The sequence below is a fragment of the Podarcis bocagei genome (assembly GCF_964188305.1).
Source record: "Podarcis bocagei genome assembly, chromosome: 2".
NCBI lineage: Eukaryota > Metazoa > Chordata > Lepidosauria > Squamata > Lacertidae > Podarcis > Podarcis bocagei.
In genome coordinates this window covers 69,893,304-69,906,867 of record NC_138126.1, presented here as the reverse complement: position 1 = coordinate 69,906,867, position 13,564 = coordinate 69,893,304, and the positions used below count along the sequence as shown (strand labels likewise).

General features: G+C 44.8%; 1 protein-coding gene across 2 annotated transcripts in view; it reads right to left on the bottom strand.

Moving 5' to 3' along the window:
• The window catches only part of PDGFRB (platelet derived growth factor receptor beta), a 79,691-nt gene that overhangs the window by 22,549 nt on the left and 43,578 nt on the right, over nt 1–13,564 (bottom strand). For both annotated transcript variants that reach the window (XM_081180740.1, XM_081180739.1), the window contains exons 3-10: nt 11,819–12,091; nt 10,521–10,787; nt 9,855–9,997; nt 8,868–9,042; nt 7,704–7,896; nt 6,299–6,414; nt 1,316–1,442; nt 782–987 (exon numbers count right to left, since the gene is read on the bottom strand). In XM_081180740.1, the coding sequence (XP_081036866.1) occupies nt 782–987; nt 1,316–1,442; nt 6,299–6,414; nt 7,704–7,896; nt 8,868–9,042; nt 9,855–9,997; nt 10,521–10,787; nt 11,819–12,091 (1,500 nt within the window). The remainder of the gene's footprint in view (nt 1–781; nt 988–1,315; nt 1,443–6,298; nt 6,415–7,703; nt 7,897–8,867; nt 9,043–9,854; nt 9,998–10,520; nt 10,788–11,818; nt 12,092–13,564) is intronic.

Sequence of the window (13,564 nt, the reverse complement as noted above, 5' to 3'; positions counted from 1 at the left end):
TTTTGTAAAGCAGCTCATATAGGGTTGTGGTGATCACACAAAAAAGAAGCCAAAGAAGCCATAGCTATATAGAGCCACAGAGAACAGCAAAGGATTGAGAAACACAATGCAATGTTGCAGCATGTTGCTGATTGCTTTGCTGCTATATCTGGTATGGGAAGGACTGTAGCTCCATGGCAGAACTCATGCTTTGCACATGAAAGATCCCAGATTCAATTCCTGGCATTTCCAGGCAGGGTTTGGAAAGGCTCCTGCCTGAAACCCCGGGGTAAGACTGTGAGTAAAAAATGTTGAACTAAATGCACCATTAGCCTGACTCGGTGTATCCCTGTGAGGGATTGGGGAGGCAGAGAAAACAAACATTTGAAAAGATTGTACACTTCCACCCCCTTTGCCTTTCTCAAACCTTTTATGGTTTGGGGCACACAGAGGATAACTGCAGTCAAAAGGAATGGTGGTGGCAAGCTTTGCAGGCACTGAACCTGTAGGAGAAGCTAGGCTATGCATTTATCACATTCATGCTTCCCTGTTCAGTATTTTCTCACTCACTTAACACCATCTGCTTTTGGAACTATGCCTCTTCATTTTCTCTTACTGTGCCTCTATAACTTGTGCTCCTGTGAGTTAATTTAAACACTGCCATATTATTCTAGGGATATCAGATGGGACATATGGCATAAGTCGAGGACATGACGATGTTCCTACAATCCTACGCTGAAATAAACATTGCTGTGTGCGCATGCACACACACGTATTATACGAGACATGCTGTGAAACTCACTGTCTGGGACCAAGGTGATGTTCTGAGTATCCGTGCCCAAGAGGTTTTGAGTAGCACAACTGAGGAAGACTGGCTCATCTACTCTGTGGAGGTGCAGCTTGCTTGTCACGATGTAAATCCTCATATCATCTCGGTAAGTGGTGTTCGTTTCCAGAACCATCTCTTCAGAGGCATTCACCAGGGTTTTGGTGGCTTCTGCATCACACCTGTTGTTGAAGATAACCAGCCAATGGAAGACAGCCCAGCTTCTTCAGATGTTTGATTCATTCATGCTCCATCTGAACTGCTGCAACCCAGTCCTATGCCTGCTTACTTAAAAGTAAGTGTGTACATGATTGTATGCGAGGTCTAGTTGGAGATATTCAGTGCAACATCAAGTATGACCCTGAATGTACATGATGCAGCCCCCTTGCTGAAGCTGCATCTGGTCATTTATTGAGACTCCTATTCCATCATATTTTAATTCCATCCTATGCTACTGGAAGTCCCAAGCACAAATGTACCAAACAGGCCCTTCAGAAGTGATCTCCTTACCATTTGGCATTATTGCAGGTATACCAGACAACCTCTGGCTGGGGCATTCCTTCTGTGATGCAGGTCACTGTTTGCTCCCCACTGGTCGTGTTGCTGTCCTCTCTCAAATGGGTCACCTTTGCTGGTACTGGTTATATTGGAGGAAAGAACACAAGAAAACAAGGAGCTGCTTAAAAGGTAGGAAGGAGGTGGTGGTTGGAATAAACAATTCTCAGAAAACAGACCCCCACCTCTGCCACCCGAAAGGAACATTTGTATTACAAATGATACTATTATTGATAAATACCCAGAATCAGAAACATAGTAGTCCAATTTGAGTCCCTAATTTTGATGGTGTATATATAAACATTCCATTTCCTGATTTCCCAACCTAATAATCAGGGCATTTACATGTGTGCTGAATTTCAGGGCTCAAACTCATTGAAAATCGCCCTAACAATTGTGATGCTCTTGTGAGTCAACTGGTTACAGAGAAATCCTGTGCTTTTGCTGCACTGTAGGTTGCTAATGCTGGTGTGTGTGTCAATATATAGTTGTGATCCTGTGCATTTTCAGAGAGAACAAACAGAGCAGCACCCATCACAGGACATTTGTGACCTTCCAGCTGCCCAACCCTTGAATCTAGTCATATACACCAAGCCTTAGGAGCCACCAGATGGAACTGTTGCCTTGTAGGTTTAACACACATTAGATCCCAGGTTCAAAGCCTACATGTGGTCACATGGTAGAACTGGCTGGGAGGTCAGAGGCTAGAACAGCAAAGCACCATAGCCAGTCAGAGGAAGTTACCGTATTCCATGGTCTGACTTGTGGATGCTTGTCATCCTTCCCACCTCCTTGATCCTATTCACCCACATGTGGTTTTCCATTGTCTGCTGCTTATTGCTCCAGCAGATCTTGTTATGTATCTGCCCCTTCAGCCTTCATTTCAGGCTAGATCTACACCAGGGATCAGGAACCTAAGGCCCATGGGCCGGAAGCGGCTTGTGGAGGTCGTTTGACTGGCCCACGAGCTGCCCCCAAACTGAGTTGCCCACTCGCGCGCTGCGCTAAACTGGCGCAGCACGGCGTGGGGACTCGCTTCCGCAGCACCAAAAATCGCATCTGTGCAGATGCAGATGCCGATGCCAAAAATCGCAGGCGCACGTGCAATCTGGCCCACAGAGGGATCTCCACAGGACCGATCTGGCCCAGGCAAGATAAACCTTGCTGACCCCTGAATTCTACACACCTACACAAAAAATGCTCTGAGAACAATCTGCAAAAAAAAGGCCAAAGAAAAAACCATTGTAAAGCTCACAATTGAAAATATCATTGAGTTGCGATTTCAGCTCTACAGCGCCATCCGGTGCCACAGTGTTATTTATAATGCTGTATTTTGACTAATGTAGCAGAGTCCTCACACAGTCTGATTGTATGGTTCACCCGGGAGATGGTGAGATACCAGGTTGCTGTCCTTTTGCTAGAGAACATAAGGCCAGCCTGCAGGATGAGGCCAATGGCTCATATAGTCCAGCATCCTGTTCTCACAGTGGCCAACTAGATGCCCATGGAAACCTGCAAGCAGTCTGCCCTCATGCAATTTCCAGCAACTGGTATTCAGAGGCATAATGCCTCTAACAATGAAGGTAGAACATAGGCATTGTGGCTATGGTTGGTGGCCATCACTGCCTCCTGGGAGAGTTCCATAGTTGAACTATGTGCTGTGTGAAGAAGTACTTTCTTCTGTTTATCCTGAAACTGCCAACATTCAGCTTCATTGCATGTCCATGAGTTCTATTATTAGAAAGGGAGGGGGGAAATTCTCTATCAACTTTCTCCATGCAATTCATCACTTAATTAACTTCTATCATGTCGCCTCTGACTCACTTGTTCCCTAAACCAAAAAGTCCCAAATACTACAATCTTTTCTCATAGGAGTGCTGCTCTATCCCTTTCATCATTTTGGTTGCCCTTTGCTGAACCGTTTTCGAATCCTATCTACAACATATTTTGTTTTTTGAGGTGAGACAGCCAGAACTGTACATGGTATTCCAAATGCAATCACACCATAGATTTGTATAATGGCATGTATGATATCTGCAGCTTTATTTTCAATTCCTTTCCTAAAGATCCCGAGCAAGGAATTTGCCTTTTTCACAGCTGCCACACACTGGCTTGACATCTTCATTGAGCTATCTGCTATGACTTCTTGCCCTTGGTCAGTCACTGCCCATTTAGATTCCATGAGCATATTTGTGAAATTAAGATTTTTCGCTCCAACATGAATCACGCTGAATTCCATTTGCCATTTTAACACCTTTTCACTCAGTTTGGAGAGGTCCTTTCGGAGCTCTTCACAATCTTTTTGTTTTAATGACCACAAACCATTTAGTATCATCAGCAAACCTGGCCACCTCATTGCTCACCCCTATCCCCAGATCATTTATATAACAAGTTAAAAAGCACAGGTCCTAATGCTGATCTTTAGGGGACTCAACTTTCTACATCTCTCCATTCAGAAGCTGAATACAATGCATAACCTGAGCTCTGGTGGGATGTGGAAGTGTTTAATGCTTTAGGCTAGGGATGAGGAACTTGTGGCATTCAATATGTTGTTGCTGAACTCCTGCTCCCATCAGCAGTGGCCAGGAATGATAGAAGTTGCAGTCCTCCCAGCAACATCTGGAGGGCCAAAAGTGCTTCATTCCTGCCACAGACCCTCTTCCATTAGGAGCTCCATTGTGAAGGTGGGTACAGGTGTGGGGGGAGGGAAATCCCTTTCCGCTTTGCGTTATTATCACACAGAAACAGTTGTCCAACAGCGAATTTTTATTGAACAGTCACAGTGGGAGAATAGGTTCAGAAATTAAGATGGGCACATGGGGTTCCCAACTTTCTTGTTCCAGCAGGGCTCCTAGGCCTTTGAAAGCTGCATGACACACAACAGGGTACCAGGAACATATTTTGCTGTTACTGCATCCGCATCCTAGTGTGTGACTGCACCTGCTACATGGCTGTCTGTGAAGCAGCTTGCACAGGTACAGGAACACTGTGAAAGCAAATGGTGGTGATCCCATGTGGAAACAATTGCATTCACTCTGGCAGCTGTTGTTGTGGCGGGTCTTGCTGCAGGCCTCGATCACAGTCCACATGCTGTTGGACTTGGAACCAGACTTGCATCTGCACCTGTTGGAGGGTTACCTGGAAAGAGAGACACAGGGGCAGTGATGAGTAATGGTCAATATTATGTTGTTCCGGTGCCCAGATGCTCAGCAGGTGGTTGTGAGCAAGTGATGAAAACAAAATGCTTTAACCTTAGTGCTCTTCCACGTCCCGTGCCTCAGACCCGCCCCCCCCCCGCCCTGGAGACGCCTGACAACTGCATTCAGAGACTCATCTGTCAATGGTCACAGAAACAAAACTCACCTATCCCATGTAGGGGAGCTGTAGTGGAATTCTGGCTGCTGCTACTGTTTACTCCTCTTCACGTGCCAAGTCCTGATCCTGCAAAGAAAAAGGGGTCATGTGTTTTTGGCCAGAAGCAGCTGCCGCGGTGGTTGAAACGAGTGCTTGGTTTTCTCCAGCAGAAATAGCTGTGCTTTCTGCTGCCTTCACGGTGTCTGGTGTAGTTCTTCCTCCCTATTTATGATGTGTGCCCTGTGTGGAATAAATTTGTGCTATCTGCTGAGCAGTGGCAATGGGTGAGGTGGGGTGGAGCCACCCTCCCAACACTGCTTATCTGAGATAGTGGAGAGATTAGGGCCATGCTGGCACTGGTGGGACTGCTACCAGCATTCCATTACTTCCACTGGGACATCCATATGGCCCTAACCTCACTGTCATCTTGACTTGTCATAGGCCTGCCCAGATATGCTGCAGTAATGCTGGCATTGCAAGTATGTCTCTGCAGCTCGATCCCACTATATATGTCTCTATACTACTGCTGGGAAGGGTTGTTTACCAATATGAAGTTTCCAACATTGTGAGGAATTGGGAACATGGAAGGTATGTCATGTCATGTCATGTCCAGGATTCGTACTTTGAGGCATGGACTTCCCCTTCCTTGCTTACCTGTGTGGAGAACTTTGTCCTTGCATCTTCTGTCATAGGAGTGAAGCAGAGTTTCCCATGGGTTGTTTGTCTCTGAAGTCCCGAGGCGGAGTTATCTGCAAGGGTTTTTGCTCTCTATTGATCCAGCAAAGCAATTCTTATGGACTTAGCAAGCACACCGTGAAAGAGAGAGCAGAATGAGAGGGCCAAGAGAGAGTGGCCTGCACTTACCTATGAAAACATTCTAGAATACTTGGCCTGCCATGTTAAAAAGCACCTGCCACATGGGCAGGCCCATTCATGTGCAACACTCACACAGTACTGCCATACACAACCGCACTGCTGATTGCAAGCATGCTAAAACTCCACATGTATGGATGCCACATGTGGTGGCGGAGTAAATGCCAGAGTAAACATGATCACAGATGTAACTTTTGCATGAAAAATGTACCCACTCTTTCTGAGTGCTTAATACAGTACAGCAAAGTGGCCAGAGACTTGATGAAACATGAACAGTCTGACAAAGTACGTTTTCCTTTCCTAAGCTCTGCAAATAGAAACCTGTGTTCAGTTAATCCTCCAGTTTTGCATGTGAGTCTTTGGCAAGGTCTGCAGTGCAGTGGGAGGGAGCCAGGGATATGAAATATGCACCACTCTGATTTTATTGGTGTGCCTCTGTCATCAATGCTGTTCCCTACAATTGGTTTTTGTTTGTTTACTGTGCTATGGCTTTGTATTTGTACTTCAAAACAATAAAGCATATTTGCAAAAAAGAAAAGAAAAGAGACTCATTTGTTCAGTGGTACAGAAGTGAGTGCAGTGTCAATCCCTTTGGCAGTGGGACAATGCTAGTTCCCTGCCCTTGACATTTGTGTTGCTTTTGTTTAAATGAGCTGGGTTGATAAATAATTTCCTAGTGCAAGATAAATTTTTGCAAAGAAATCTGCTCACCATTAATCTGTAAGGTGAAGGAGAGCTCTTTCAAGTCATCTTCATGGAATGCTCGGACAGTATATAAACCTCCCTCACTCTGTTTCACCCTCACAAGGGTTAGAGTAGTATGGTACCTGGAGGAATTAGAACCTTATGTAAATTAAGATGCTGGAGCAGATGATCAGCTCGTAGAAGCACGAAACCTGCTACAGTTAAAGTGGCATTTCTGCCAAGTCCCTTCAATCAAACTAAATTTGAAGACTCTTGTAAAATTATTGGAGCAATCCAGAAAATTGCCCATCATGGGCTAAAAGAGACTTTTTTCTTTCTTTCAAGGCAGTAATTTCCCCCCTACTATATGCAGAAAAGGAAAGCCACAGTGTTTTCGAAGCACACTGTAGTCCTAGTACTTGCTCTGTCATCTTTTTCCCATCCTGGTTTGTTCATGCAGGCTGACAGGGTGTGTGTGACCATGTGGATCAATGGTTAAAGCATCTTTGTATGAGGGGATGGTCCCTGCCACTTTGAAGGAGGTGGTAGTGTATCCACCCCAGAAAAACATGATCCCTGGAGTCTGAGGTAGCTGATAACTACTGATTGGTCACTAAGATCCCCTTTTGGGGCAAGGTGCTCATGAGGGGAGTGGTGGTTCAGCTGCAGGAACTTTTGGAGGAAATTGATTATTTGGACCCATTCCAATCTGGGTTCAGGCCAGGTTTCGGGCCAGAAATTCACCTTGGTTGCTCTGATGGATGCCATTTTCTCTGAACAAGATTGCCAGTGTATGAGTGATGGTGGCACCTGCCCAGGAAATGGCACAGTTCATGTACCACCTGAAGCTGGTGATAGGCACTCTTTGCCACAGAGAAGACTTGGGCCTCCATGTGCAAAGGTGCTCCCAAAGCCTCAACAGCATACCTATTCCTTCAGAAGCAGTGCAACCCCTTCTAGAAAAGACGAAATGCCCAGTTCCTGGACCTAGGAACCACTTAGACACAGTGTCTCTGCTTTTAACAGGATTCATTTTGTGAGCCCTCATTCACTGCATCCAGGCAGGCACTGGTTCAGCTTGCACACAGCCTTAATGGAGACTCACAGCTGCGTGTGATCAGGATTGTGTGCCCCAGGTGACTACTCCCAACAGCTTCATATAGATGCTAAGTAGCATCAGGGATAAAATAGTGCCTTGTGGCACCCTGCAGCTATGTTGCTAGGGTGTGGCATAGACTCCCAATACCATTCTTTGAGACTAGTCTTGCAGGTAGGAGCAGAACCACAACAGATCAGTGCCTTCAACTCACAGAGATGTTCTTGGAGGATGCAGTGGTGGACAGCATTAACAGCCACTGAAAGATCCAGAAGGAGCAACCAGGGTCACACTCCCTGGCTGATTTTGCTAGCTCATCTGACAGCAGACACTTACTTGGTTTCTGAGGAATTCCTGGTGCTGATGGCAAATTCACTGTTGCTCTCTGAAGTCAGGGGCTGATTATTCTGAAGCCAAACGATGGTTGGGCTTGGATACGCCTCAATCAGCACATGGAAGGTGTGGCTTTTGTGCAGTTCAGCAGACATTGTGTCATTCAGAATAGTGTGGAAGGTCACAAAGCCATGCTCTAGATAAGAAAAAGTGGGAGAGAGAATTCACAGGTAAGCAGAGTGGCTTTGACTTTGCCATCTTTCCAGCTTCCTCTTTCAGATCTATGTGTTCTGCAGTTTGAACAGCTGAACAGAAATCAAAGTGACTGAGTGGGTAGGAAGGAAATGGGATCAAGTTGAGAGATTGGAGGAAAACAGAGTGACCAGCGGGGAGCAAGGGGAGAATGTAGAGTGTCACAAGGGGAAAAGAGAAAGAACAGAGTCTCCAAGGCAGTGCATGTGCACACATGTTGGATCCAGTAAAACGGATGGTTTTAATATTGCACTTCTTTCATGGGTTACCAACATCCCACCATCAAGTCACGGCTCACATCTGTTTCTTAATGGAAACAACAACAAAATCACAGATCTGACACTTTCCAATGCTGCCATGGTGCAAAAACATGAATCTGAGGCATGGATCCTTAGGGATCCTTGTAATTTTTACAATTCCTCCCAAAACCACCATCAAAACATAAGTCACCTTTGTGTACATAGGTGTGTTTGTGACTTCTTGGTGGTTTTGTTGTCATTTAGTATAAAAACCATGAATACATGTGAGGCTCTGTGTTTTGGAACAATGCTTTTGCGCTCCTCAGAAACACCAGATCTGTGGTTTTAACAGTTCACCAGTGCAAGCTTTTGGGGGAACCCACTGAAAATTATACAGTCAAGAGGATCTACTTTAATTCTACTGGATATCCAGACCCCATTGAAAAGTGTTCATGTTTTATGCTTTTCTGTCTGTTGATGTATGACCTGGCTGAAGAGGGAAATAAGTGACCAGAGGGAGAGGTGCCCACAGGCCCCACAAAGGTTGGCAACTCTTTTGCAAGATAATAGTTCTGTAAAATAATCAAAGCTCAAAAAGGGGGGGGGTTCATAGACTCAGTTCAACACCATCTAATTACATTTCACCAGGCTGATGGAATTTTATATACAAACATACCAATCACTCTGATAAAGATGCTTTGTGTTTCTTTTTGCCCATGATAGGTGTCAGTGGCCTCGCAGATATAATCTCCTTCATCCTCCAACTCTGCATTGTGGATGGTTAAGGTGGTACTAGTATCGCGACTGCCCCTTGTTCCAACATCGGTCCATGGTTTTACCTCCTTGCCTACCTGCAGAAGAATGGTAAAAAGATTACATGATGTAAATAGCGCTTAGCATTACAGGAGTTTTTTCAAGTGTGTCGACGGGTTTGTTGAACCCACGTAGCCATGCTCAAATGATTGAAGGTAAGAGCATAAGTATGCGAGATAAGCCTGTTGGATCAGGCCAATTGCCCATTTAGTCCAGCATCCTGTTCTTACAGTGGATGACCAGGTGCCTATGCAAAGCCTGAAAGATGGATAATGCCCCTTGCAGTGGAGGTAGAGCATAACAATCATGACTACTAGCTACTGATATATAGGTAAAGGAGCCTCTATAGGAGTCATGCAGGGATGTGCAAATTACTTCTCTGCTGTTCATATGGCACTTGCATTTGGCATCTATTTTCCATCTAACAAATCAACGCATCTGATGTTGAAAGGCCCTTAGAAGAAAGCACCATGGCAGTGTGCTAATACATAAGTAATAAGACAGCTTGGTATGCTTTTTCCCATTCTTCTACTCAAGCAACAGATTGCGTTCACTCTTTTATTTATATTTTATTTTTAATAGGAGCATTTACATACTACCATCTCATAAAGTATGCAGTCCCAAAATAATTACTGATTGTGGGAGGGAGTGTCCACATTTGGCTTTGTAGCCCAGTTATTACACTCAAACAGTTGCCTCTCTGCTATAATGACTGCCCACCCTTCTACAGAGAAGACAACATGGCAATTAGTCCATCACTTGTGTTATGTCCAGTCTGGATGAGAAGACAAAACAAACCTCCTCTCCCTCCCAGCCACTCCCCACCCCCCACCCCCGGCCATTTACTTACCTTCTGGCCAGGATAACTCCAAGTATAATTGACCAGATCAATGCCTCTCACTGCACAAGTCACACTGATATTTTCCCCTTGTTTCAAAATAGTTTGCACAGCACTGACAGTGACATTGATGACGGAGGTAGGAGAAGAGGAAACTATAAAAGGGGAAATTTCAAATTAGTATGAAAAGAAGCCAAAATTACAGGAGGACAGATTCACGTGACTGAAAATGCACATGGGATGTGCACCAAGTTCATATTGCTGGCTTCATGGTTGTTGTATGATTATTCCTTTGCACATTGAGTTTAATTTTCTCTCTATGAAGATGTGAGTAATCCTGCTGCCACCTCAAAAAATAAATCCCAGCATAGGCTAAAGAATAAATATGGCAACACAATGGAGTAATACATCAGGCAACTGTTCCAGGTGCAAAGCACACTGAACACTCTGCGGACATGGCCAATTTTAATTGAGCAGGTCCACTTCCAAAAGGTTGTATTGCACTTTGGGCAGGAGGGTGGACTGGCTTCATCTGCTACATGTTGTTCAATGGGTGAGACTCAACACCAAAACCCAAAATTAGGTTGCTGTATTTCAGTATAGAAAGACCGTAACTTTTAACTGAAGAGCAACTCCTTTGCCCGCATTAGATGAGGAAAGTATTATGAAAAGGTTCACCTTGGATGCTGTACACATAAAATGTTTCAGAGTCAAACTCCTGCTCGTCCAATGTTGCCCTGCAGATGTAGGACGTGTCTTCAAAGTACCCCTTGAAGCCTTGTTGTGCAAAATAAGTGCTGGGGATTGGGTCATCGATCTTCTTTTCATAAAGGGTCACTCTTGTGTTGGGGTCTGTCACACGGCATGGGATAATGTCTTCACCATGGCCTGTGGTGAAAACAAATGTGTCCTCTTGGCTGCTAGGTACAAATGGCAAAGAGGGGTCTATAGGTAGAAGGTGGAGAGAAACCAATTAATTATGCAACGGCACAGATAATATTCAGTAGCAATAATAAAAAAGATGAATTCTTGGCATAAAACATTTGTAAACTGAACGATGAGTAAGAATAATAATTTATTATTTATACCCCACCCATCTGGCTGGGTTTCCCCAGCCACTCTGGGCGGCTTCCAACCGAATATTAAAATATTATTAATATTAAAAACAATACAGAATAACGATGAATTGGAAGAGACTCAGCATCAGGTTTAGTGTTATTGGAATAGTAAAGGTAAAGGGACCCCTGACCATTAGGTCCAGTCATGACCGACTCTGGGGTTGCGGCGCTCATCTTGCTTTATTGGCCGAGGGAGCCGGCTTATAGCTTCTGGGTCATGTGGCCAGCATGACTAAGCCGCTTCTGGCGAACCAGAGCAGCACACGGAAACACTGTTTACCTTCCCGCTGGAGCGGTACCTACTTATCTACTTGTACTTTGACATGCTTTCGAACTGCTAGGTTGGCAGGAGCAGGGACCGAGCAACAGGAGCTCGCCCCGTTGCGGGGAATCAAACCGCCGACCTTCTGATCGGCAAGCCCTAGGCTCTGTGGTTTAACCCACAGCACCACCTGCGTCCCTGTTATTGGAATACTACAGTCCTATTTTCTCTCTAGCTTGGACAAAGCAGTGTTTCCCTCTTGTCAGACTGGAGTTGTTGCAAAATAAGATTATATATATATCTAAGTTAAATTATTTCTTTAAGGTGGGCCATCTCTGGAGATGGTAGGGTTTTGTGGCAACTGGACATGGTAAAGAAAAGAGGAATGGGGCTAGAAGCACACTGCCCACAAGAGTTTGGGTTGTTTGTTTCTTGCATAAGCCACAAAGTTAAAACCTTTGGGCATTCACAGGCCCAAACCACACCACAGATTACCTTTCTTCAACATCCTCCTATATATTCTACTCTTCCAGATCTCCATGCATGCACACCAACCCAGAGACTTAAAAGGAGCAAAGCACTGCAATCACCAATACCTGGTACAAAAATGTAGATGGCTTTTTCCTCTGCGGATTGTTTGTAGAGACAGGAATATTCACCCGTATCATAGCCGGTCACATTCCTGAGTGTAAGGATGCTAATAAAAGTGTTGTCCCTTCTCTCCAGCCCAGTGTCTAATACGGGTTTGCTGTCCTTTTTCCAATAAATCTCGTTCTGCCCTGAGCATATCACAGAAAAATCACTGTAGAGACTGAGGATGACTTCTTGGTCATTAGGAGAAATCTCCAGGGAGCTGGTTTGTGGCAATCCTTGAAGAAAAACAAATCATAAGAGAAACACTAAAGTCCCACAGTTCAGAAGCTGAGGTGGTAGTGTTAGTCACTTATAGAATCAAGGAATCATAGAGTTGGAATAGACCACAAGGGCCATCGAGTCCAACCCCCTGCCAAGCAGGAAACACCATCAGAGCACTCCTGACATATGGTTGTCAAGCCTCTGCTTAAAGACCTCCAAAGAAGGAGACTCCACCACACTCCCTGGCAGCAAATTCCACTGTCGAACAGCTCTTACTGTCAGGAAGTTCTTCCTAATGTTTAGGTGGAATCTTCTTTCTTGTAGTTTGGATCCATTGCTCCGTGTCCGCTTCTCTGGAGCAGCAGAAAACAACCTTTCTCCCTCCTCTATATGACATCCTTTTATATATTTGAACATGGCTATCATATCACCCCTTAACCTCCTCTTCTCCAGGCTAAACATGCCCAGCTCCCTTAGCCGTACCTCATAAGGCATCGTTTCCAGGCCTTTGACCATTTTGGTTGCCCTCCTATGGACACGTTCCAGTTTGTCAGTGTCCTTCTTGAACTGTGGTGCCCAGAACTGGACACAGTACTCCAGGTGAGGTCTGACCAGAGCAGAATACAGTGGCACTATTACTTCCCTTGATCTAGATGCTATACTCCTATTGATGCAGCCCAGAATTGCATTGGCTTTTTTAGCTGCCGCGTCACACTGTTGGCTCATGTCAAGTTTGTGGTCAACCAAGACTCCTAGATCCTTTTCACATGTACTGCTCTCAAGCCAGGTGTCCCCCATCTTGTATTTGTGCCTCTCATTTTTTTTTGCCCAAGTGCAATACTTTACATTTCTCCCTGTTAAAGTTCATCTTGTTTGTTTTGGCCTAGTTCTCTATTCACCCATTGTTACCCAAAGGTCTCCAAGCAACTTACAATACATGGCAGCAGAATGTGCAGTGGTGAATTCAGAAAGCGAGATCAGAAATGGAAGCAGCATATTAATCATTAATAATGCATTCATTGTTTTAACTCTTGAATTGCATGCAAAGCTCAACCGCAATCCTGATTGCTTTAGTGGTTCTAACACACTGGTCAATCACAGATGTTTCATAAAAATTCATAGGCATATATGAGATAATTGGCCTCTTTCTCCACCTACTATTTCTCAACCAAAAGTGAGAGCCTGGTGTTGGTCCTTAATTGCTTTGTTATGGCAAAACCAAACATTATAAAGAAAACACAGATTTGCTCAATGATGATTATATGGTGTGAATAGTTAATTAAGGTTGCAATCCTCTACGCACTTACCAAGAGACAGGTACCATTACATTAAATAAGATCTACTTAGCGAGGCTTCCGGTTCCGGTCGCGGACGGCGAGGGAAGCGCGGAAAGCTTCGCTAAGGGCTTTCCGAGTATCTCGGTGTGTAGGGGTGTCGCAAAGGCACTGCGCCCCCTAAAAAAAAAAAGCGAAAGCCCAGGGGGGGAA